The 23,213-nt window shown below is 42.8% G+C and overlaps 1 protein-coding gene across 1 annotated transcript in view; it reads right to left on the bottom strand.

The window, feature by feature from the left end:
• LOC132403954 (cilia- and flagella-associated protein 54-like) overlaps positions 1–17,033 on the bottom strand; it is a 460,583-nt gene extending 443,550 nt beyond the window's left edge. Inside the window, exons 1-2 of the mRNA XM_059987831.1 lie at positions 16,861–17,033; positions 15,760–15,865 (exon numbers count right to left, since the gene is read on the bottom strand). Coding sequence (XP_059843814.1) covers positions 15,760–15,865; positions 16,861–16,994 — 240 coding nt within the window. The 5' untranslated portion in view covers positions 16,995–17,033. The remainder of the gene's footprint in view (positions 1–15,759; positions 15,866–16,860) is intronic.
• Positions 17,034–23,213: the final 6,180 nt, after the last annotated feature.

Genomic DNA, 23,213 nt, shown 5'->3' with positions numbered 1-23,213 from the left:
TGCTGGAAATTCAAACAACACACACAAAATGCTGGTGGAACGCAGCAGGCCAGGAAGCATCTATAGGAAGAAGTACAGTCGACGTTTCGGGCTGAGATCCTTTGTCAGGACTGACGAATGGTCTCGGCCCGAATCGTCAACTGTACTTCTTCCTATAGATGTTGCCTGGCTTGCTGCGTTCCACCAGCATTTTGGGTGTGTTGTACATACCAAGAGGGTGTTTTTCCTGGTGGGATTATCTATCTATAACTAGGAAAAGCAAAAATTAGCAAAACAATATAAACCTGCTAGTTAAAAGCTGGTATTGATTTAGAATAACATTTAAGACTGTGAAGGAGGAATTTCTTCTCTCAGTTGGTGGTGAATCTTTGGAACTCTTGACCCCAGAGAGCTGTGGATACATTCACAATAGAGATTGACAGACATTTTAGCTGCAAGGGTTAGGGCATGTGGGGACAGACAGAAGGGTGGTGTTGATGTCAAAATTGCAGCAACCATAATTTCATTAAATGGTTCAGCAAGTTCAATGGACTAACTGGCTTACTTCTGCTCCTGTTTCAAAGTTCAAAGTAAATTTATTATCAAAGTACATATACTACCCCAATTCATTTTCTTGCAGACATTCATATAATGAGAAATGCAATGGGATCAATGAAAATAACAATTCAAAACCTGGCAAAAAAAAAAGCAATATGCAAAAGACAAACTATGCTTGACTAATCTGTTGGAGTTTTTTTGAGGGTGTAACAGGGATGTTAGACGAGGGTAAGCCAGTGGATGTTGTGTACCTAAATTTTCAGAAGGCATTCGATAAGGTGCCACATAGGAGATTGGTGAGTAAAATCAGAGCTCATGGCATTGGGGGCAGGGTTTCAACATGGATAGAAAACTGGTTGGCAGATAGAAAGCAAAGGGTAGCAGTGAATGGGTGTTTCTCGGACTGGCTGGAGGTGGCTAGTGGGGTACCACAGGGCTCTGTATTGGGACCACAGCTCTTTACGATTTATGTCAACGATTTAGATGAGGGCATTGAAAACTATATCAGCAAGTTTGCTGACGATACTAAACTGGGTGGCAGTGTGACATGCGAAGAGGACGTTAGGAGAATACAGGGAGACTTGGATAGGCTGGGTGAGTGGGCAGATACTTGGCAGATGTCATTCAATGTGAATAAATGTGAAGTTATCCACTTTGGAAGCTGGAACAAGAGGGCAGAGTATTGTCTGAACGGTGTAGAGTTAGGTAAGGGAGAAATGCAAAGAGACCTAGGAGTCCTAGTTCATCAGTCAATGAAGGTGAATGAGCAAGTGCAACAGGCAGTGAAGAGGGCAAATGGAATGTTGGCCTTTATTACAAGGGGAATAGAGTACAAGAGCAGGGATGTCCTTTTGCATTTGTACAGGGCCCTGGTGCGACCACACCTGGAATATTGTGTACAGTTTTGGTCTCCAGGTTTGAGGAAGGACATTCTGGCAATTGAGGAAGTGCAGCGTAGATTCACTAGGATGATTCCTGGGATGGCAGGGCTGTCTTACGCAGAGAGATTGGAGAGATTGGGCTTGTACACACTGGAATTGAGGAGATTGAGAGGGGATCTGATTGAAACGTTTAAGATAATTAAAGGATTTGATAGGATTGAGGCAGGAAATATGTTCCAGATGTTGGGAGAGTCCAGTATCAGAGGGCATGGATTGAGAATAAGAGGTCAGTTATTTAAAACAGAGTTGAGGAAGAGCTTCTTCTCCCAGAGAGTTGTGGAGGTATGGAATGCACGGCCTCGGAAGACGGTGGAGGCCAATTCTCTGGATGCTTTCAAGAAGGAGCTAGATAGATATCTGATGGATAGGGGAATCAAGGGATATGGGGACAAGGCAGGGACTGGGTATTGATAGTGAATGATCAGCCATGATCTCAGAATGGCGGTGCAGACTCAAGGGGCCGAATGGTCTACTTCTGCACCTATTGTCTATTGTCTATGCAAATAAAAATACATAAATAATGAGAACACACGTTGTAGAGTGAAAGTGAAACCATAGGTTGTGCAATCGGTTCTGAGTTGAGGTGAGTGAAGTTATCCACACTGGTTCAGGGTTGAAGGATAATAACTATTCTTGAATCTGGAGGTGTGGGACCTAAGGTACCTCCTTAATGATGGCAGCAGCAAGAAGAAAGCATGTCCTGGATGGTAGGGATCCTTGTACATGGATGCTGTTTTGCAGCAGCACTCCTTGCAGATATGCTCAATGATGTGGAGGGCTTTGCCTATGATGGACTGGGCTGTGTGCACCATTTTTTTTAAAGCTCTTCCATTCATGGGCATTGGTGTTTCCATACCAGGAGGTGATGCAACCCAGTCAGAATACTCTCAACCATGCACCTATATAGTCAGTGGTGCTAGAAAGTTTGTGAACCTTGTAAAATTTTCTATGTTTCTGCATATGTATGACCTAAATTGTGATCCGATCTTCACACAAGTTCTAAAACTGATAAAGAAATCCCAATTAATTAAATAAATAACATAAAAACCATTATGCTTGATCATTTATTTATTGAGAAAAATTATCCAATATTACATATATTTGTTGGAAAAAGTTAAGTGAATCTCTAGAGTAATGCCTTTTACAAAAGCTATTTGGAGTCAGGAACTCCAATGTGATGAGATTGGAGGTGAGGGTGTGGAGGTGAGGGTGTAGAGGTGCCCTGCCCTATATAAAAAACACACACACAAAATCAGGTTAATAACCTGCCCTACTCAAGAAATATGTTTATGTGCATATTGCCTCAATCAAAACAACTTTCAGAGGGCCTTAAAAGATGCATGAAGCTCAAAAAGGCTACTGAGGTATTTCTAAAGACCCAAGTGCTCATCAGTCCAGAATAAGAGAAATTGTCTACAAATGGAGGAAATTCAATACTGTTGCTACTCTCCCTAGGAATGGATATCCTACAAAGATCACACCAACAGCACAATGTGCAATGCTGAAGGAGGTGAAAAAGAACCCAAGCATAACAGCAAAAGACTTGAAGAAATCTCTAGAATTTGCCGAAGTCTCTATTCATGTGTCCACTATAAGGAAAACACTGAACAAGGATTTTGTTCATGGAAGGACACTGCAGAGAAAACCACTGCTCTCCAAAAAAAAACACTGCTGTATATCTCAAGTTTGCAAAAGACCACCTGGATGTTCAACAAACAAGAGAAAATCTGCTGCTGCTGGAAATCTGATCAACACACACAAAATGCTGGAAGACCTCAGCAGACCAGGCAGCATCTGTGGAAAAAAAGCACAGTCTACATTTTGGGCCAAAACGTTTTGGCAGGACTGGAGAAAAAAAAAGCTGAGGAGTAGATTTGAAAGGTGGGGGAGGGGAGAGTGTTACGAATGTGCCACAACTCTGAGGGGCCTAAGGGTACAAAATAGCCCCCTCCTTTTTGAGAATCACAAGATTGCTATTAATTTGGGTCTGGGACCCAGGAAATGAGAGAGAGACACGCAGGATCCTCAAGATTTGGAATGTGTCCTGGGCCTCCAAAAGTCAAAGCCATGGATAACGGCCATTGGCTCTGGGAGACGGAATTGTGTATTGAGTACTGTACTATACATTGAAGCCCTCAGGGAATGACCAAAGTGGGCTGGTTGAGGGATGGCACAATTCCAATCTGATTGACATCTGAGACCCCGTGAGTAAGGATAAAAGAGGGTCTGGGGAACAACCCCTTTAGATGCACCAGGAGAAACGCTAGAAATCCCGTGACAGCATTTAATAGCGACAGCCGGTGGGGCCCGCGTACGTCCTTTCCCGTTGCCTGGGATTGGTGGGACTGACCACAGAAGAACGGCTTAGCTAAAAGGGAAAGGACACCAACGACATTTCGAAGAATCAACATCATAAAAAAGGAAACTCTGACAAGTTCCAAAATCTCTCTCTCTTGACTCCAACCAAAGGCTGCAGCCTGAATGAACTAAAGTGACTTTTATATTTCCATTGGACAATACGTTATCCCCTAGACAATGATAGAGCTATTTCTTGTTGATTATTATTATACCCGCACCTTCTGATCTATTATTGATGATGTATAGTATCTGTATGTTTGCATTGATATTATTTTTGTGTATTTTTACCAATAAATACTGTTAAAATCGTATCATCAGACTTCAACGGACCTCTCTATCTTTGCTGGTAAGTGACCCAGTTATGGGGTACATAACAAGAGAGAAACACCAAGTGACAGGTGAAACTTGGAGAAGGAGGGATGAAGCAAAGAGCTAGGAAGCTGATTGGGGAAAGAGACGGAAAACCATGGAAGAAACAATAAAAGGTGGGGAGAGGAGAACCAGAGGGAGGCGATGGGTGGGCAAGGAGATAACATGAGAGAGGGAAAAGGGGATGAGAAATGGTGAAGTGGGGGGAAGCATTATTGGAAGTTTGAGAAATTGTTGTTCATGCCATCAGGTTATAGGCTACCCAAACGAAATATAAGGTGATGTTCCTCCAATCTAAGTGTGGCCTTATCACGACAGTAGAGGAGGCCATGGGTGGACATGTCAGAATGGGAATTGGAAGTGAAACTAAAATGGGTGGCCACTGGGAGGTCTTGCTTGTTCTGGACGACGGAGCATAGATGCTTGGTGAAGCAGACTCTCAATCTGCGTTGGGTCTCACCGATATACGGGAGGCCACACCAGGTGAACCAAACACAGTATATGACCCTGTGAAGTATTGCCTCACTTGGATTCTGAATGGTAGTGAGGGAGGATGTGTAGGGGCAGGTGTAGCAGGAGGGCAGGAGGGAGATAGGTGGGGAAAGCCAAATGAACAAGGAAATCACAAAGGAAACAATCACTGCAGAAAGCAGCAAGTGGTGGTGGTGGGATCCAGTTGGAGGTAGCGGAAGTTTCAGACAACTATGTGCTGGATGTGGAGGCTGGTGGGATAGTAGGTGACAAGAGGAACCTAGAAGTTCCACATTGTTTCTGGGACAATGTTCTGCAGACAGATGACACAAAAGTTGAACTTTTTGGCAGAAATGAACATTGCTATTTTTGGAGGAAAAGGGGCACTTAACACCAACACCAAAACCTCATCCCAATTGTGAAGCATGATGGGAGGAGCATCATGGTTTGGGGCTGCTTTGCTGCTTCAAGGCATAGACAGCTTGCAATCATTGAGGAAACAATGAACTGTATCAAAACATTTTACAGGAGAACATCAGGGTAGCAGTCCATCACCTGAAGCTTAATAGAAGGTGAATAATGCAACAAGACAATGAACTGAAAGACAAGAGTAAATCAACAGAATGGTTTAAAAAGAAGAAAGTTTGGAATGGCCAAGTCAAAGTTCTGACCTTAATCCTACAGAAATGTTGTGGAAAGACCTGAAGCAGGCACTTCATACAAGGAAGTCCACCAATGTCCCAGAGTTGAAGCAGTTTTGTAAGGAGGAATAGCCTAAACTTCCTCCAAGCTGATGTGCAAGACTGATTTACAGTTACCGGAAATCTCTGGTTGAAGTTATTGGTATACTGGGGGTGGTGGGGGGGGGGGGTGGTGGTCACACCAGTTACTTAAAGCAAAGGTTCACATCTTTTTCAACAAATAAATGAGTAAGTGTAATGTTTTTGTCTTACTTATTTAATTGGGTTCTCTTTACTAATTTAGGACTTACGTGAAGATCTGATCACATTTTAGATCACATTTATGCATGAATAGGGAAAATTCTACAGGGTTCACGAACTTTCTAGCACCACTGTTGAAGTTTGTCAGACAATATGCCAAACCTGTGCAAAGTTCTAAAATGATAGAAACATTCTTTGTGATGGCACTTATATGCTAGTCCCAGAATAGATCCTCAGATATGATACCGCCAAGGAGTTTTAAAGTTGCTGACTCTCTCCATCTCTGATCCCCTAATGAGGATTGGCTCATGGATCTCCATTTTTTTCTGCTGGTAATCAATAATCAACTCTTTGGTCTTGCTGACTTTCAGTGAGAGGTTGTTGTCAGAGCACCATTCACCCAGATTTTCAATCTCCCCCCACAAATGTATGCAAATTCATCACTTTTGATTCAGCCACAACACTGATGTTGTCAGCAAACTTAAATATGGCATTGGAACTGTATTTTGCCACACATTCACAAGTATAAAATGCATACAGCAGAAGGCTAAGCACACCAACTTTTAGTGCAGCTGTGCTGATGGTGTTTGTGGAAGAAATTGTAAGGGCAAAAAGACCCTAATGGGAGTTATCTGCAGGCCCCCAAATAATAGCCTGGATATAGGGTGCAAATTGAATCAAGAGCTAAAATTAGCATGTCGCAAAGATAATGCTATGGTTGTAATGGGGGATTTCAACATGCAGGCAGACTGGGAAAATCAGGTTGGTACTGGACCCCAAGAAAGGGAGTTTGTGGAGTGCCTCCGAGATGGATTCTTAGAGTAGCTTGTACTGGGGCCTACCAGGGAGAAGACAATTCTGGATCTAGTGTTGTGTAATGAACCAAATTTGATAAGGGAACTCAAGATAAAGGAGCCATTAGGAAGTACTGACCATAATATGGTAAGTTTTAATCTACAATTTGAGAGGGAGAAAGGAAAATTGGAAGTGTCAGTATTACAGTTGAACAAAGGGGACTATGGAGCCATGAGGGCGGAACTAGCCAAAGTTGACTGGAAGGATACCCTAGCAGGGATGACAGTGGAACAACAATGGCAGGTATTTCTGGGAATAATACAGAAGGTGCAGGATCAGATCATTCCAAAGAGAAAGAAAGATTCTAAGGGGAGTAGGGGATGACCATGGCTGACAAGGGAAGTCAAAGAGAGTATAAAAATAAAAGAAAAGTATAACATAACAAAGATGAGTGGGAAGCCAGAGGATTGGGAAACTGTTAAAGAGCGACAGAAGATAACTAAACAGGAAATAAGGGGAGAAAAGATGAGGTACAAAGGTAAGCTAGCCAAGAATATAAAGGAGGACAGTAAAAGCTTCTTTAGGTATGTGAAGAGGAAAAAATTAGTTAAGACCTAAGTTGGGTCCTTTAAGGCAGAAACTGGTAAATTTATTATGGGGAACAAGCAAATGGCAGACGAGTTGAACGGATATTTTGGATCTGTCTTCACTAGGGAAGACACAGAAAATCTCCCAGATGTAATAGTGGCCAAAGGACCTATGGTAACGGAGGAACTGAAGGATATTCACATTAGGCAGAAAATGGTGTTGGGTAGACTGATGGGACTGAAGGCTGATAAATCCCCAGGCCCTGACGGTCTGCATCCCAGGGTACTTAAGGAGGTGGCTCTAGAAATCGTGGACACATTGGTAATCACTTTCCAATGTTCTATAGATTCAGGATCAGTTCCTGCGGAGTGGAAGATAGCTAATGTTATCCCACTTTTTAAGAAAGGAGGGAGAGAGAAAACGGGGAATTATAGACCAGTTAGCCTGACATCAGTGGTGGGGAAGATGCTAGGGTCAATTATAAAAGGTGAAATGACAGCACATTTGGATAGCAGTAACAGGATCGGTCCAAGTCAGCATGGATTTACGAAGGGGAAATCATGCATGATTAATCTTCTAGAATTTTTTGAGGATGTAACTATGAAAATGGACAAGGGAGAGCCGGTGAATGTAGTGTACCTAGACTTTCAGAAAGCCTTTGATAGGTCCCACATAGGAGATTAGTGGACAAAATTAGAGCACATGGTATTGGGGGTAGGGTATTAACATTGATAGAAAATTGGTTGGCAGACAGGAAACAAAGAGCAGGGATTAACGGGTCCTTTTCAGAATGGCAGGCAGTGACTAGTGGGGTACCACAAGGCTCGGTGCTGGGACCGCAGCTATTTACAATATACATTAATGATTTAGATGAAGGGATTAAAAGTAACATTAGCAAATTTGCAGATGACACAAAGCTGGGTGGCAGTGTGAAATATGAGGATATTAGGAGAACACATGGTGATTTGGACAGGTTGGGTGAGTGGGCAGATGCATGGCAGATGCAGTTTAGTGTGGATAAATATGAGGTTATCCACTTTGGTGGCAAGAACAGGAAGGCAAATTACTATCTGGTTGGTGTCAAGTTAAGAAAAGGGGAAGTACAACAAGATCTTGGTGTCCTTGTTCCTTACTGAAAGTAAGCATGCAGGTACAGCAGGCAGTGAAGAAAGCTAATGGCATGTTGGCCTTCATAACAAGGGGAGTTGAATATAGGAGCAAAGTGGTCTTTCTGCAGTTGTACAGAGCCCTGGTGAGACCACACCTGGAGTATTGTGTTCAGTTTTGGTCTCCAAATTTGAGGAAGGACATTCTTGCTATTGAGGGAGTGCAGCGTAGGTTCACGAAGTAAATTCCCAGGATGGCAAGACTATCATATGTTGAAAGATTGGAGCGACTGGGCTTGTAAACACTGGAATTTAGAAGGATGAGAGGGGATCTGATTGAAACATATAAGATTATTAAGGGATTGGACACACTAGAGGCAGGAAACATGTTCCTGATGTTGGGGGAGTCCAGAACCAGAGGCCACAGTTTAAGAATAAGGGGTAGGCCATTTAGAACAGAGTTGAGGAAAAACTTTTTCACCTAGAGAGTTGTGGATCTATGGAATGCTCTGCCTCAGAAGGCAGTGGAAGCCAAATCTCTGGATACCTTCAAGAAAGAGTTAGATAGAGCTCTTAAAGATAATGGAATCAAGGGGTATGGGGAGAAGGCAGGAACGGGTTACTGATTGTGGATGATCAGCCATGATCATATTGAATGGCGGTGCTGGCTCGAAGGGCTGAATGGCCTACTCCTGCACCTATTGTCTATTGACCTGTACAAAAAGGATGGTTGCACGAATCCCAGGGGCGCCAATATCCTGGCGGGGAGGTTTGCTAAGGACACTGGGGAGAGTTTAAACTACAATTGTTAGGGGGTGGGAACCAAACTGATGAGACTGGGGAAGAGGAGGTTAGCTCACAAAAAGAGAAAGCTTGTAGACAGTGCGAGAGGGATGATAGGCAGGTGATAGAGAAGAGACATGCTCAAACCGAAGGCTTGAGGTGTGTCTATTTTAATGCAAGGAGTGTTGCGAACAAAGCCGATGAGCTTAGAGCGTGGATCAGTACTTGGAGATATGATGTGGTAGCCTTTACAGAGACTTGGAGGGCTCAGGGACAGGATTGATTACTTCAAGTGTTGGGTTTTAGATATTTCAGAAAGGACAGGGAGGGAGGCAAAAGAGGTGGGGGCATGGCACTGTTGATCAGATATAGTGTCATGGCTGCAGAAAAGGTGAACACCATGGAGGGATTGTCTACGGAGTCTCTGTGGGTGGGTTAGGAACAGGAAGGGGTCAATAACTTAACTGGGTGTTTTTTATAGGCCACCTAAGAGTAACAGGGATATCAAGGAGCAGATAGGGAAACAAATCCTGGAAAGGTGCAATAATAACAGAGTTGTCGTGATGGGAGATTTTAATTTCCCAAATATTGATTGGCATCTCCCTAGAATGAGGGGTTTAGCTGGGGCGGAGTTTGTTCGGTGTGTTCAGGAAGGTTTCTTGTCACAGTATGCAGATAAGCCTACAAGAGGACAGGCTGTATTTGATTTGGTATTGGGAAATGAACCTGATCGGGTGTCAGATCTCTCAGTGGGAGAGCATTTTGGAGACCGTGATCATAATTCTGTCTCCTTTACAATAGCATTGGAGAGAGATAGGAACAGACAAGTTATGAAAGCGTTTAATTGGAGTAAGGGGAATTATGAGGCTATCAGGCAGGAAATTGGAGGCTTAAATTGGAAACAGATGTTCTCAGGGAAAAGTATGGAAGAAATGTGGCAAATATTCAGTGGATATTTGTGTAGAGTTCTGTATAGGTATGTTCCAATGAGACAGGTAAGTTATGGTAGGGTGCAGGAACCGTGGTGTACAAAGGCTGCAATAAATCTAGTCAAGAAGAAAAGAAAAGCTTGCAAAAGATTCAGAGAGCTAGGTGATGTTAGAGATCTAGAAGATTATAATGCTACTAGGAAGGAGTTTAAGAAGGAAATTAGGAAAGCCAGAAGGAGCCATGAGAAAGCCTTGGCGGGCAGAATTAAGGAAAACTCCAAGGCATTCTACAAGTATGTGAAGAGCAAGAGGATGAGACGTGAAAGAATAGGACCTATCAAGTCTGGCAGTGGGAAAGTGTGTGTGTAACCGGAGGAAATAGCAGAGGTACTTAATGAATACTTTACTTCAGTATTCACGATGGAAAAGGATCTTAGTGGTTGCAGTGATGACTTGTAGCAGACTGAAAAGCTTGAACATGTAAATATGAAGACAGAGGATGTGCTGGAGCTTTTGGAAAGCATCAAGTTGGATTATCGCCAGGACCGTACAAAATGTAACCCAGGCTATTGTGGGAGGCGAGAAAGGAGATTGCTGAGTCTCTGGCAATGATCTTTGCATCATCAATGGGGACAGGAGAGGTTTCCAAGGATTGGAGGACTGTGGATGTTGTTCCTTTATTGAAAAAAAGGGAGTAGAGATAGGCCAGGAAATTACAGACCAGTGAGTCCTACCTCAGTGGTAAGTTGATAAGTTGATGGAGAAGATTCTGAGAGGCAGAATTTATGAACATTTAGAGAGGTATAATATAATTAGGAGTAGTCAGTATGGCTTTGTCAAGGGCAGGTCGTGCCTTATGAGCCTGATTGAATTTTTTGAGGATGTAACTGAACACATTGATGAAGGAAGAGCAGTAGATGTAGTGTATATGGATTTCAGCAAAGCATTTGATAAGGTACCCCATGCAAGGCTTATTGAGAAAGTAAGGAGGCATGGGATCCAAGGGGACATTGCTTTGTGGATCGAGAACTGGCTTGCCCACAGAAGGCAAAGAGTGGTTGTAGAGGGGTCATGTTCTGCATGGAGGTCGGTCACCAGTGGAGTGCCTCAGGGATCTGTTCTGGGACCCTTACTCTTTGTGATTTTTATAAATGACCTGGATGAGAAAGTTGAGGGATGGGTTATTAAGTTTGTTGATGACACAAAGGTGTTGTGGATAGTGTGGAGGGCTGTCAGAGGTTACAGCGGGACATTGATAGAATGCAAAACTGGGCTAAGAAGTCGCAGATGGAGTTCAACCCAGATAAGTGCAAAGTGGTTCATTTTCATAGGTCAAATATGATGGCAGGATATAGTATTAATGGTAAGACTCTTGGCAGTGTGGAGGATCAGAGGGATCTTGGGGTCCGAGTCCATTGGACACTCAAAGCAGCAGCGCAGGTTGACTCAGTGGTTAAGAAGGCGTATGGTGTATTGGCCTTCATCAATCGTGGAATTGAATTTAGAAGCTGAGAGGTAACATTGCAGCTATATAGGACCCTGGTCAGACCCCACTTGGAGTACTGTTCTCAGTTCTGGTCACCTCACTACAGGAAGCATGTGGAAGCCATAGAAAGCGTGCAGAGGACAATTACAAGGATGTTGCCTGGATTTGGGAGCATGCCTTATGAGAATAGGTTGAGTGAACTCAGCCTTTTCTCCTTGGAGCAAAGGAGGATGAGAGGTGACCTGATAGAGGTGTACAAGATGATGAGAGGCATTGATTGTGTGGATAGTCAGAGGCTTTTTCCCAGGGTTGAAATGGTTGCCACAAGAGGACACAGGTTTAAGGTGGTGGGGAGTAGGTACAGAGGAGATATCAGGGGTAACTTTTTTTTTACTCAGAGAGTGGTGAGTGCGTGGAATGAGCGACCGGCAATGGTGGTGGAGGCGGATATGATAGGGTCTTTTAAGAGGCTTTTAGATAGGTACATGGAGCTTAGTAAAATAGAGGGCAATGTGTAAGCCTAGTAATTTCTAAGGTAGGGACATGTTCAGCACAACTTTGTGGCTGAAGGGCCTGTATCATGCTGTAGGTTTTCTAAATTTCTATGTTTCTATGATCCAAGATGTTCAGAGATCAATGCACATAAACTTCTAGCTTCCTCTGTCACCTGCATACTAAACCCGATTATTAAAAAACGAATGTAGAAAAAAAGAATGTGGAATAAAACTTTTGAAGAAAGTGTTTAGAATAACTTGAGACATTCACATTTACTCTTCTCTTATTTGGTTCTTGAAAAGCTGTAGGATTGTTATCCTAATTCAATGCCAGCTGTTTTGTTCATTTTTGTTTTATAAAAGCTGCTCTGAATATTTGTTTTATGAGTAAGATGCAAGAGAGGAAAAGGGCAAATCTGAAAAAGGCAAAGAAAAGAAATGAAATAGAGAAAACGTGAAATGGAAACAAAAAATGAGATTCAAAAGGTAAGAAGAAAGAAATTGACTGATAGGGATAGACAGAGAGGGAGAGAAACACACACACAGAGACAGAACCAGAGAAGGAAAGGAATAATAAAGGATAATGATCCTATCAGTAAATTGTAGGAAATTTCTGCAATAGATTGTCCCATCTTCTGAATGACACGTCATGCTTCATTACAAATGGTATTTTATAGGAAAGCACATAAGCTAATTTGCCCCATAGCAAAATCCAGCTAGAGCTACAGAATAAACGATTGACTAACATATATTCTTGATGGCAGAAGTTGAGTGAGAGATGATAACCTGGAAGCAATAAAAGCTCTTTGATTCCATTTCAAATTTTATAGAATATAGAAGAGTACAGTACAGGAAGAAGCCCTTCAGCTCACAATGGTTTTCCAGCCTAATTAAGGACACCTAATCCTTCTGTCTCTACATAATCCAATCTTGCATATTCATGTTCCTATCTATGATTCTCTCAAACACCTCTGTTGCACCTGTCTCCACCACCACCCATGGCAGGGCATTTAAGGAACCCACCATTTCCTTTTTTTAAAAAAAATAAACATTCCCATTACATTTCCTGGTTTCACCTATCACCATGTGTTTTCTCTCTCCACTCCCCCCACCTTTTGAACCTACTTATCTTTTTTTTTTCTCCAGTCCTGCCAAAGTGTCTCAACCTGAAACATCGACTGTACCCGTTTCCATAGATGCTGATGGCCTACTGAGTTCCTCCAGCATTTTGTGTGTGTTGCTTGGATTTCCAGCATTTACAGATTTTCTCATGTTTGTGACTAGATCAGCACATTTCCTTTGAACTTTTCCCCCCCTCATCTTAAATGTTTGCAGTCTGGTATGAAATAATTTAACCCAATTAAGAGTAATCTACTCTACACTTCTTATAATTTTATAAACTTCTATTAGGTCTCCCCTCTGTCTCTGCCACTCCAGAGAAGATTACCCTAGTTTGTCCAACCTCACCTTGCAGCACATACTTTACTCCAGGCAGCATCCTGGTAAACCCTTTCTGCACCCTTCCTAAACCTCCACATCCTTCCCATAACAGGGAGACCAGAAATGAATGCAATATTCCAGGTGCTGGCACCAGTATTTTATAAAGCTGCAACATAACATCCTGACTCTTGAACTCAATGCCTTGACTAATAAAGACAACCATAATATGCACCTCTCTACCACCCTATCAACTTGTGCAACCACCTTCAGGGAGCTATGGACTTGGACCCCAAGATCGTTTATGTTTGATCTCCCACACATCACTCTTGCCCAGGTTAAACTCTGCCATTTCTCTATCCTTATTTGCAACTGATCTATATCCTACTGTATCCTTTGGCAACATTCTACACTAACTATGATGTCACCAAACTTTGTGCCAAGTGCAAACATACTAATCTAAGTTATTTATATATGTCACAAACAGCAGAGATCCCGGCACATTGTACGATGTCACATCTAGAGTAAACCCAATAATGCTCTTGCGATTCTCACAAAGGGGGAGCTCCCCTCCCTCAGAGCTGTGGTGCATTCATAACACCCCCTTTCTTCAAAACGTTTTCACCAGCGGTGAAACGAAGTAGTACAGAATCTTACAGGGTTTTAGAATCTAACACAATACAGAAGTTTTTTTTTCTACAGAGTAATACAGTGATACATTCAATTCAGCATCCAAACGGTTAACAATTACAGTGGCATTTCCTTTAATATTTTAACATCTTGTACCTTACTAAAGTCTTGTAGCATCAGACTTCAACTTAATAACCACCTATTTTTTTCAGCAACAAAACTAAGGAGTTGTGATCTTAGCTTATGTGCATTTACAAAAGTTTATGCGAACACTAATCGTTTTGGTCGTTTTCATTTAACGGACAGACTTCCAAGGGGGTTGTCTTTATTATTCACAGGCTTTGACGAAATCCCGTACAACCTGCTTTGCTATTTAAAATGGCATCCCCATTAACTGTCGCCTCTTTTCCGGTGAGTTCCCACCCGGGGAACGTGAGTAATCTGGTGAGGTAAACTCCCACCCGCCCTTTTCATAGGGGTTATTTTATCAACACCGTGTCCCAAACTTAGACCATTTCCACCCAATTCTTTAATTTTACACAGGTGGCTAGCCCTCTCGTCAGGACCCTTCAGGCTATTGGTTTTTAATTCGAACTCTTCGTTCAAGTAGCATTTCAAATTTGGCCTCTTCACACCCCATCCTGGCATAACAATAGAGTGGGGGGGCCCCGCTTTACTCTGGAAGCGATCTGCCGGGTTTAAGATTTCTTCATTCGTCTTGGGAACTTTTGTATTGTGTTAGATTCTAAAACCCTGTAAGATTCTGTACTACTTCGTTTCACCGCTGGTGAAAACGCTTTGAAGAAAGGGAGTGTTACGAATGCACCACAACTCTGAGGGGCCGAAGGGGCGGGGGAGCCCCCTCATTTGTGAGAATCGCAAGAGCATTATTGGGTTGGTTCAGAGGACCCAGGAAATGAGAGAGACCTGGCCATTGTCTCCTGGAGACAACGTTTGTGGATTGGGGACTATGCTACGTGCAAACCCTTGGGCAAAGTGGGCTGGTTGAGAGAGAGAGATTGCATCACCCCAACCTGATTGACATCTACTACCCGGCGAGTTAAGATAAAAGGGGGGGGCTGTAGGGACAGTCCCTCAGACGCACCAGAAGAAATGCTAGCGATCCCGCAATAGCGGGAAGCCATTTGAAGGAAACCACATGCGTTCGGTTCCCTTGCCTGGGGCTGGTGGCTGGTACCACGGAAAACAACTTGGAACTAACAACAGGGAACCAACTCCCCCGACACAACAAATTGGCCTCATAAAAGTCCCGGGCAAGTTTAAAACCGTCTCTCTCTTAAACCCAAAAGCTGCAGCTTGAAAGGACAGTGACTTTTATCTTTCCATCGGACAATACAATATCCCCTCGACAAACGACAGAGCTATTGCTTAATTGATGATGATTATTATACCCGCGTTTTTTCGATTGAGTATTGATGTATTTTATCTGAATGTCTGTATTAATCTTATTTTTGTGCCCCTTTATAAAGACTTTTAAAAACAGTACCATCAGACTTCAACAGGCCTCTCTATCTTTGCTGGTAAGTGACCCAGTTACGGGGTTCGTAACAGATGTCACATCTAGAGTGTCAGTTGCTCCGCATGGATTAAGTGCACCAAGGGGCCTAGCTCGATGCTGTATATTTGATTTTATGAGATATCAACTTAGACAAGTGAAACCTCAATTCATGTTTCAGCTAAGTGTGTATACCACTGCAATAAAATTACGGGACATATATTCAAAACTTTCCAGCATAGTTACATTTGGACAATTAACCAAAAATTTCGCACATTTAAAATGGGTAGATGCTTGTTTAACATATTAGCCTTTTATTCCAAATAATAAAATACTATTTTTATATTTAGTTTATCATTGGAATTCAGACAAATTTACCTTTAGATGCACTAGAAAATCTCCAACCATCAGCAATTTTTCTTCAAAATAGTGAACAGGTAACATTTTCTCATACTTGTTCCAGATGCAAAATAGATCATTGGCTCTAATAAGTCAAAGCAGAACAATAGTTCAGTCAGTGAGTAGGGATAACACCCAGTTTAAAGAAAAATAAATGCACAGAGTTTACAATGCAATTAAAATACTTCATGAAAATACTCATTTAGAACATTATTGATTCCCTCTGCACAAGGAAGGCAAGATCAAGCATCTTCTGTTAATTTAGAGATAAGTACAAGTATAACAAAGCAGGGCATGCAGGGCTTTTGTTAATTCTTCATTTCAAGGATATGTGCATTTATTGCCCATCTCTAATGTTAACATTGCCAGTATTTATTGCACATCTTTAATTACTTGAGAGGTTGACTGTTAGACAGTTACATATAGGCTTGGGTTAAAAGAGCGTGTAAAGCAGATGGGTTCAGGGATTGGATGCATTTGTAGTATCTATAACAAATCAGTCCTAGATGACTGGGGGGGGGAGAGAAAGTGGTAAAGACATTGAGGGTGGAAAAGAGAGATAAAGAGAATGGGGAGATGGGGAGGGGAGAGGAGAGGGGGGAGAGGGGGCAGAGGGAGGGGAGGGGAGGGGAGGGGAAGGGAGGGGAAGGGAGGGGAAGGGAGGGGAAGGGAGGGGAAGGGAGGGGAAGGGAGGGGAAGGGAGGGGAAGGGAGGGGAGGGGAGATAGGGAAGGGGAGGGGAGAGAGGGGAGAGCACCTGAAGGGAGCTCCAGCAGTCACACTTCACAGAAAATGGTGGATGCAGTCCTGTCCATCCCATGTAAAGTGCTCTCTGTGATTGAGCACATTGACTCAACAAGGAGTGCCTCCACAAGAAAGTGAAACCCATGGCCAAAGATCCCCACCATCTAGGGAGTGCTGTCTTCTCTCTACTTCCATCAGGAAGGAGACCCAAGGATCACCAGGCTCCTGAACCAGTGCAGGTAATGTCATTCACCTCAACTCCAAACTGATTCCACAACCTGCCAACTCGCTTTCAGGAGAGGGGAGGAGAGGAGAGGAGATGAGATTCCGTCCTTACCCTCTGGTGAAAGCGTCAGCGGACACCGCCTTCCCCATGGTGTTCTTGAAGTCGTTCAGCTCCTGCTCCAGCGTCAACACAACAGGATTTTTCTGGTCCAGCTTGCCATAGAAGGCGGCAGGCAGAGGCTCCATTGCGGGCAGGGATGGGGTGCACACCAGATGAAGCCTCGGCACCGGCCGTTAAACAAGCCGTTGCTAGGAGACCACTCGCCTCCCAACAAGGCGGAATAACTTGCGGCTGATTGACATCTTGGGGCACCACCCATCTACTTCCCTCCGTGACTCTGGAGGGGGCGAGCTTCATTTACTGCCGCCCGCTGGTGCCTTAGAGATTAACCAGGAACAAATGTCTGGATTTGTGCAGGGACGAGCTTGTTCTGATTCTGAAGCACGGCAATGGAATAAAATGGCCATTTAGCAATTTCACTTCTAATTCCTTGCAAACTCTCTTGTTAATGGCGACAAGTCACTGCAAGTGCAAGATTGAGTCTTAATCCCAAACATCCACTGTCCATTTCCCTCCACGGACGCTGCCTGACTAATTGAATTCCTACAGGGCTGTTTCTTTTGCTCCAGATTTTAACATTTGCAGTCATAGAAAACCTACACAATACAGGCCCTTCGGCCCACAAAGCTGTGCCGAACATGTCCTTACCTAAGGTTAGGTTACCCATAGCCCTCTACTTTTCTAAGCTCCATGTACCTATCCAGGAGTCTGTTAAAAGATCCTGTTGTTTCCGCCTCCATCACCATCTCCGGCAGCCCATTCTACGCTTTCACCACTTTTTGCATAAAAAACTTCTCCAAGCACCTTAAAACTGTGCCCTCTCATGCTAGCTGTACTCCCTGGGGAAAAGGTTCTGACTATCCACAAGTCCTTCCTCATCTCTGTCTTCATCCAGCATCCTGTGTGGTGCCCGACTGCCAAAGCTGATTTTTAAGGTGGCAGGCTGAAAGTGTGTATTGCACAGTGGCCTGGTTCCAGCTGCTAGTAATTTCATTGAAGCTTATAAAATTCTGACAGGGTATACGGGTTTTTCTTACCCCTGGCTTAGATGCTAAGAACCTGGTATCACAGCCTCAAAAGAGTTGACAGAAGAGTGTTCACCCGGTGACGGGTGTGAATTTTTGGACATCCATTGAGGAAAGAAAGGGACATGGAGTTAGTACGATAAAACAATAAAGTCAGTGATAATCTTGTTGAATGGGTAAATAGGCATGAGGTGCCAAATAGCTTACTCCTGCCTCTAGTTCAATGTGAGTAACCAAGTCTATAGGTCAGCAACAGGAAGATCACAATTACTATCTATTTAGTGTTGCAAGCATATTATCTAATACCAAGGGTACTCTGGTTAAGCTTGAGTAGAAGATGGATCCTTTGTTCTTCGTAGTCACTATCGTCATTATGTTCTCCTACCCCCTTCTTGCAGCCTCTGTACCCACTCTTGTGTGAATTTCCCACCCCAGCCTCCTACTATCTGTCTCCTTGGCAGCTGTCTCCCCACTCCCAACTCCCACCCACTACTTATTACTTAGCCCACCTCTCTCCAAATTTGCTGCCAAAGGTTCTCTGGCTATTCTTTTATGTGGTTTCCCAGTTCCATAACACCTCCCCCCCCCCCCTTTGCCACATCTATTGCCTCACCACCACCTCTCTTCTCAGCTCTGTGACTCCCACCATATCTACTGCCCCTCCAGGGGCTTGAGGACAGAAGTACCCCCATCAATCAACAAGGCACTGGAATTTATTCCTGTCAGTCAGTGTCCTGCTACAGGTAGATCACTTGTTTCAAAGCTACTCACCCTTAATTAAATACTTAGATTTCAGAAATTAAGAGACTGTTTAAATAAAGTTAACTATTTTTGCAGAGTTGATATTGTTTTCTGTGGCCTGGACACAATTGCAAGAGTCATAGATACAACCTGTCTTTCTTAAGCAGTTTCCTTCATCCTCACTGGAGTTGAGAAGAACATTGAGCTCTCCCTTTCAGGCTCACAAGATTTTGAGTAGAATACCAGGGCAAGTGGTGAGAAGCTGTTTTCACCATCCTGTGCAATGGTGCTCTTGGATAAAGGTCTGTGTTTTTTTAAGGATGGCAATGTAGCAAAGTTTGTCGAGTTCCAGGACTATGAATTCTCAGACATTGAATACATCTACAGCTGAGGTGAACAGACTCATTGTTGTTAGGGGAGTCTGAGAGCAAGTGGCTCTTTGAGGATAGCAGAGATTAGGCATAGGATTAGCCATGAATTTTAGAATAGGCTTCAGAGGTTAGAAAGACTTTCCCTGCTTCTGCTTCTCATGTTATTATATTAATTCCTCTGTAATATGTTGTGAAGTTAGTTACAAAGAGAAATAAACTTTTACAAATTTGGCGGGATGAGCATTCAATGGTGTTCCCATACAGATTGCTTTGCTGCTTTCACAGATAGAGATATGACTGCTCTACTTAACAATATATAGCAATGGTATGTACACAGACAGGTCTGGGTAGGACATAGCGGCCCAGCAGGTGGTGCTTTTGCCCCACTGCTCCAGCAACCCAAGTTCCATCCTGACTTCACATGCTGTATGTGTGTAACGTTCAATGTTAAAATTTATTATCATGCTGTGTATGCCTTGAGAATCATCTCTGTGCAGGCACCCACTAAACAAAGAAACACAACAGAATTCACAAAAATCCACGCACAACAAAGACTAACAAACATCCAATGTGCAAAAAAGGACAAATCGTGCAAGTAGTTTAAATAAGGCAAACAAGTAATACATAGAAGTGAGCAGCAGAGTCCCCGAAAGTGAATCTGAAGGCTGCAGAGTCAGTTCAGCATTGAGGCAAGTGAAGCCCAACCAGGAGCCTGATGGCTGCAGGGCAACAACTGCTTTAGAACCAAGACTCCTGCACCTCTTGCCTGATGGTAGTAGCGAGAAGAGAGGGAGACAGGTCAAACTCAGACCTCAAGTGTTGGGATCTTGGCTGGCAGGGAGAAGGATATCGTTCACATACTCCCAGTGACAATGGGTTTCTTTCAGGTACTCCAGTTTTCACGAACATCCCAAAGTTAACTCATTGCTATGAGTTATACCCAAGTGTAGGTGGGTGCAGAAGAATCAAGGATGGTTATTGGATATTTGAAAGAGAACAGGTTACAGGAAAATAGGTGGAGAAGTGGGATTGATACCAGTGCTTTGAGAGTCCACATGAATGCAATGGGCTGAATGTCCTCCAATGTCATAATATGAAATATATTTATACTTAAGTTTTATTCTTTTGCATTTTTCAGGAAAAGGGTACTCTCAAATTTCAGTTGGAAAGAGAGAGAAATGATCTTCAAAGCACTGGAGAAATTATGGTGAATTGGGTGATTGTTTACAACGTACCTGTGCTCAGCGTGCATGTGTAGTGGCCCAGAGCATTCACTTGTCTGTCACTTTAATTCCCCAACCCACTTCTACTCCAACCTTTTTGTCTGTGCACTGTTACAATCAGGCCTAACACAAGTCAAGGAACAATGCTTAGTTTTCTGTCAGGACACATTAGAGAATGCAAGACTCCTATCAAATTTTTCCATTTTAGATGCCTCACTCTTTCTGTTTGTATGAGAAATTCCCATTTTTGCTTGCCATTTTCCCTTTTATTTTTGAATGGTCTGGCCTGCTGAACATGCCCATTTCCCAGATTATACAGCATTTCAGACTGTACAACATCAGCAATGAAGCTTAATTTGAAGTTTAATTAATGAAGTTCAATCTGATCTAAACTGTCCCCAGCAGCCACATACCGAATAAATTCCTTTTATTTCACTCACCATTCTCCCCACCTTCTCTGCTATCTCAAATAACTATTTTCTGTCAATTCTAACAAAGGGTCCCAGACTTGAATGATTAGTTTTTTCTCTTTTCACAGACATGACCTGACCTGCTAAGTTTATTCCAACATTTTGCTCATGGACAGGATGGGACCATTAGTTTGGTTTAAGAGGATATTAAGTTTGAATTCAGCTCACACTTCTACTCAGGTGCCATTGACTTCATTTTTGCCAAGGCTTTTTGATGCCATACTTGGTCAAGTGCAAACTTTATGTCAAGTGCAGTTACTTTCACCTCGCCCCTAGAATCTGGAGGCATATTAGCAGGAACTGTTCCTGCATTGACAGAGCAGAGGAGCTGCAGTGATAGTTTCTTAAAATTGAGAAAGTAATCACAAGTTTAATATTTCAACTTATCTTGAGAAAAGCGAAGACTCTCTAAATTTATGATCTGAACATAAACTATGAACAGGTCTACAATATTCAGAATACAATACAGGCATAAATAATCAAAGTCTACATAGTTATAATGCAACAGAAAGAATACTTCCACTTAAACATTTTGAAATGTTTAGTGCATTTGGAAACCACAGTTCGAAAGGTTTTTTTTACACAATGCATTTCATGGAATTCTGAAGTTAGCTGGATGCTACAATAGACTCAGGTGTATTTACCCAAATGAATATGTAAATCCATTGAAGTAGGCTTACCTTCAAGAATCCAGATGGGGAAAACCAGTTGGCATTGAAACCCGTGGTAAGTATTGAAATGGTCTGACAACCTGGAATATCATTCAGACTTATGATTTTTTTTAAACACCCAAACTGTATCAAACATTTGACACAGATATCAGACAGGGAAGGAAAAGAAAGCTGATATTCTTTTGATCAGTTCAGGAACATAAAAGGAAGGCAACATTTCCTGCTAATCATGTGTATATTTGCCAGCATTTGGCCCAACCCTTCCAAACCATTCTAAGCAATATACCTGTCTTTTAAAACTTGTTACTGTACCTGCTTCAACCATTTCCTCTATAAGACATAGTCAAAGCAAATTTATTATCAAAATATGTATATGTCACCATGTACAACCCTGAAATTCATTTTCTTGCAGGCACTTAGAGGAAAATAAAGAAATACAGTAGAATTTAAGAAAGACTATTTATCAATAGAATGACAAACAGCCAATGTGCAAAAGAAGACAAATTGTGCAAATAAAAATATGTATGTATAAATAAATAATACTGAAAAGATGAGTTGATATACTGCCTGCCTGCATCACAGCCCTTGAATGGAAATCCTTGAACAGAAAATCCTACAAAGAGAAGTAAATATGGCCCAGTTCCTTATGGGTAAAGCCCTCCTCACCATTGAGCACATCTACAGGAAAGCAGCATCCATCATAAGGGACTCCCATCACCCAGGACATGATCTCTTCTCACTGCTGCCATCAGGATGATGGTACAGGAACCTCAGGAACTTACACCACAGGTTCAGGAACATTTATTATCCCTCAAATATCAGGCTTTTAGACCAAAGGAGATAATTTCACTCAACTTCACTTGCCCCGTACTGAACTGTTCCCACAACCTATAGACTCACTTTCAAAGACCCTTCATCTCATGTTCTCGACATGACAGAATATTGTTTTTTTTTGTATTGCATAGTCTGGTGTCCTTTGCACTGGTTGTCTGCCCTATTGGTGCAGACTTTCATTGATTCTACCATGAGGAACTCAGCAGAACAGGCAGCATTCATGGAAAAGAATAAACAGTTGACTTTTCCGGCCAAGACCCTTCATCAGGACTAGAAAGAAAGGAGGAGAAGCCTGAATAAGAAGGTGGGGGGCGGGGGGGGGGGGAAGGGATAGGAGTACAAGCTAGAAGATGATAGATGAAGCCAGGTAGGTGGAGGAAGGAGTTGAAGTGAGATGCTGGGAAATGATAGGTGGAAAAGGTAAAGGGCTGAAGAAAAAGGAAATGAGAGAAAAGGAGAGTGGACCATAGGAGAAAAGGAAGGAGAAGGGGCACCAGGGGGAGGTGAGAGGCAGGTGAAGATGTAACAAGGGAACCAGAATGGGGAATAGAAGAAGAGAGGAAGGGGTGGGGAACTACTGGAAGTTAGAGAAATCAATTTTCATACCATCAGATTGGACACTACCCAACAGAATATAATGTGTTGTTCCTCCAACCTGAGAGTGGCCTCATCATGGTAGTAGAGGAGGCCTTGTACCGACATGACAGAATGGGGATTGGAATTGAAATGATTGGCTACTGGGAAACACTGCTTGTTGCGGATGGTGTGAAGTTGCTCCTCAGAGCAATCTACATTGGGTCTCACTGATGTAGAGGAGGTTGTAACAGGAATTCCAGATACCATAGGTGACACCAACAGACTTTCAGGTGAAGTGTTGCCTCACCTGGAAAGATTGTTTGAGGCCCTGACTCTGAATGAGGATGAGGACATGGTGAATGGCACGTCTTCTGCTTGCAGTGATTTCCTAGGAGGGAGAGTAGTTGGAGGGGGGGTTTGAATGAATGGATTA

The sequence above is a fragment of the Hypanus sabinus genome, chromosome 13, assembly GCF_030144855.1.
Source record: "Hypanus sabinus isolate sHypSab1 chromosome 13, sHypSab1.hap1, whole genome shotgun sequence".
Classification (NCBI taxonomy): Eukaryota; Metazoa; Chordata; class Chondrichthyes; order Myliobatiformes; family Dasyatidae; genus Hypanus; species Hypanus sabinus.
This window is presented reverse-complemented; position numbering and strand designations above follow the sequence as displayed.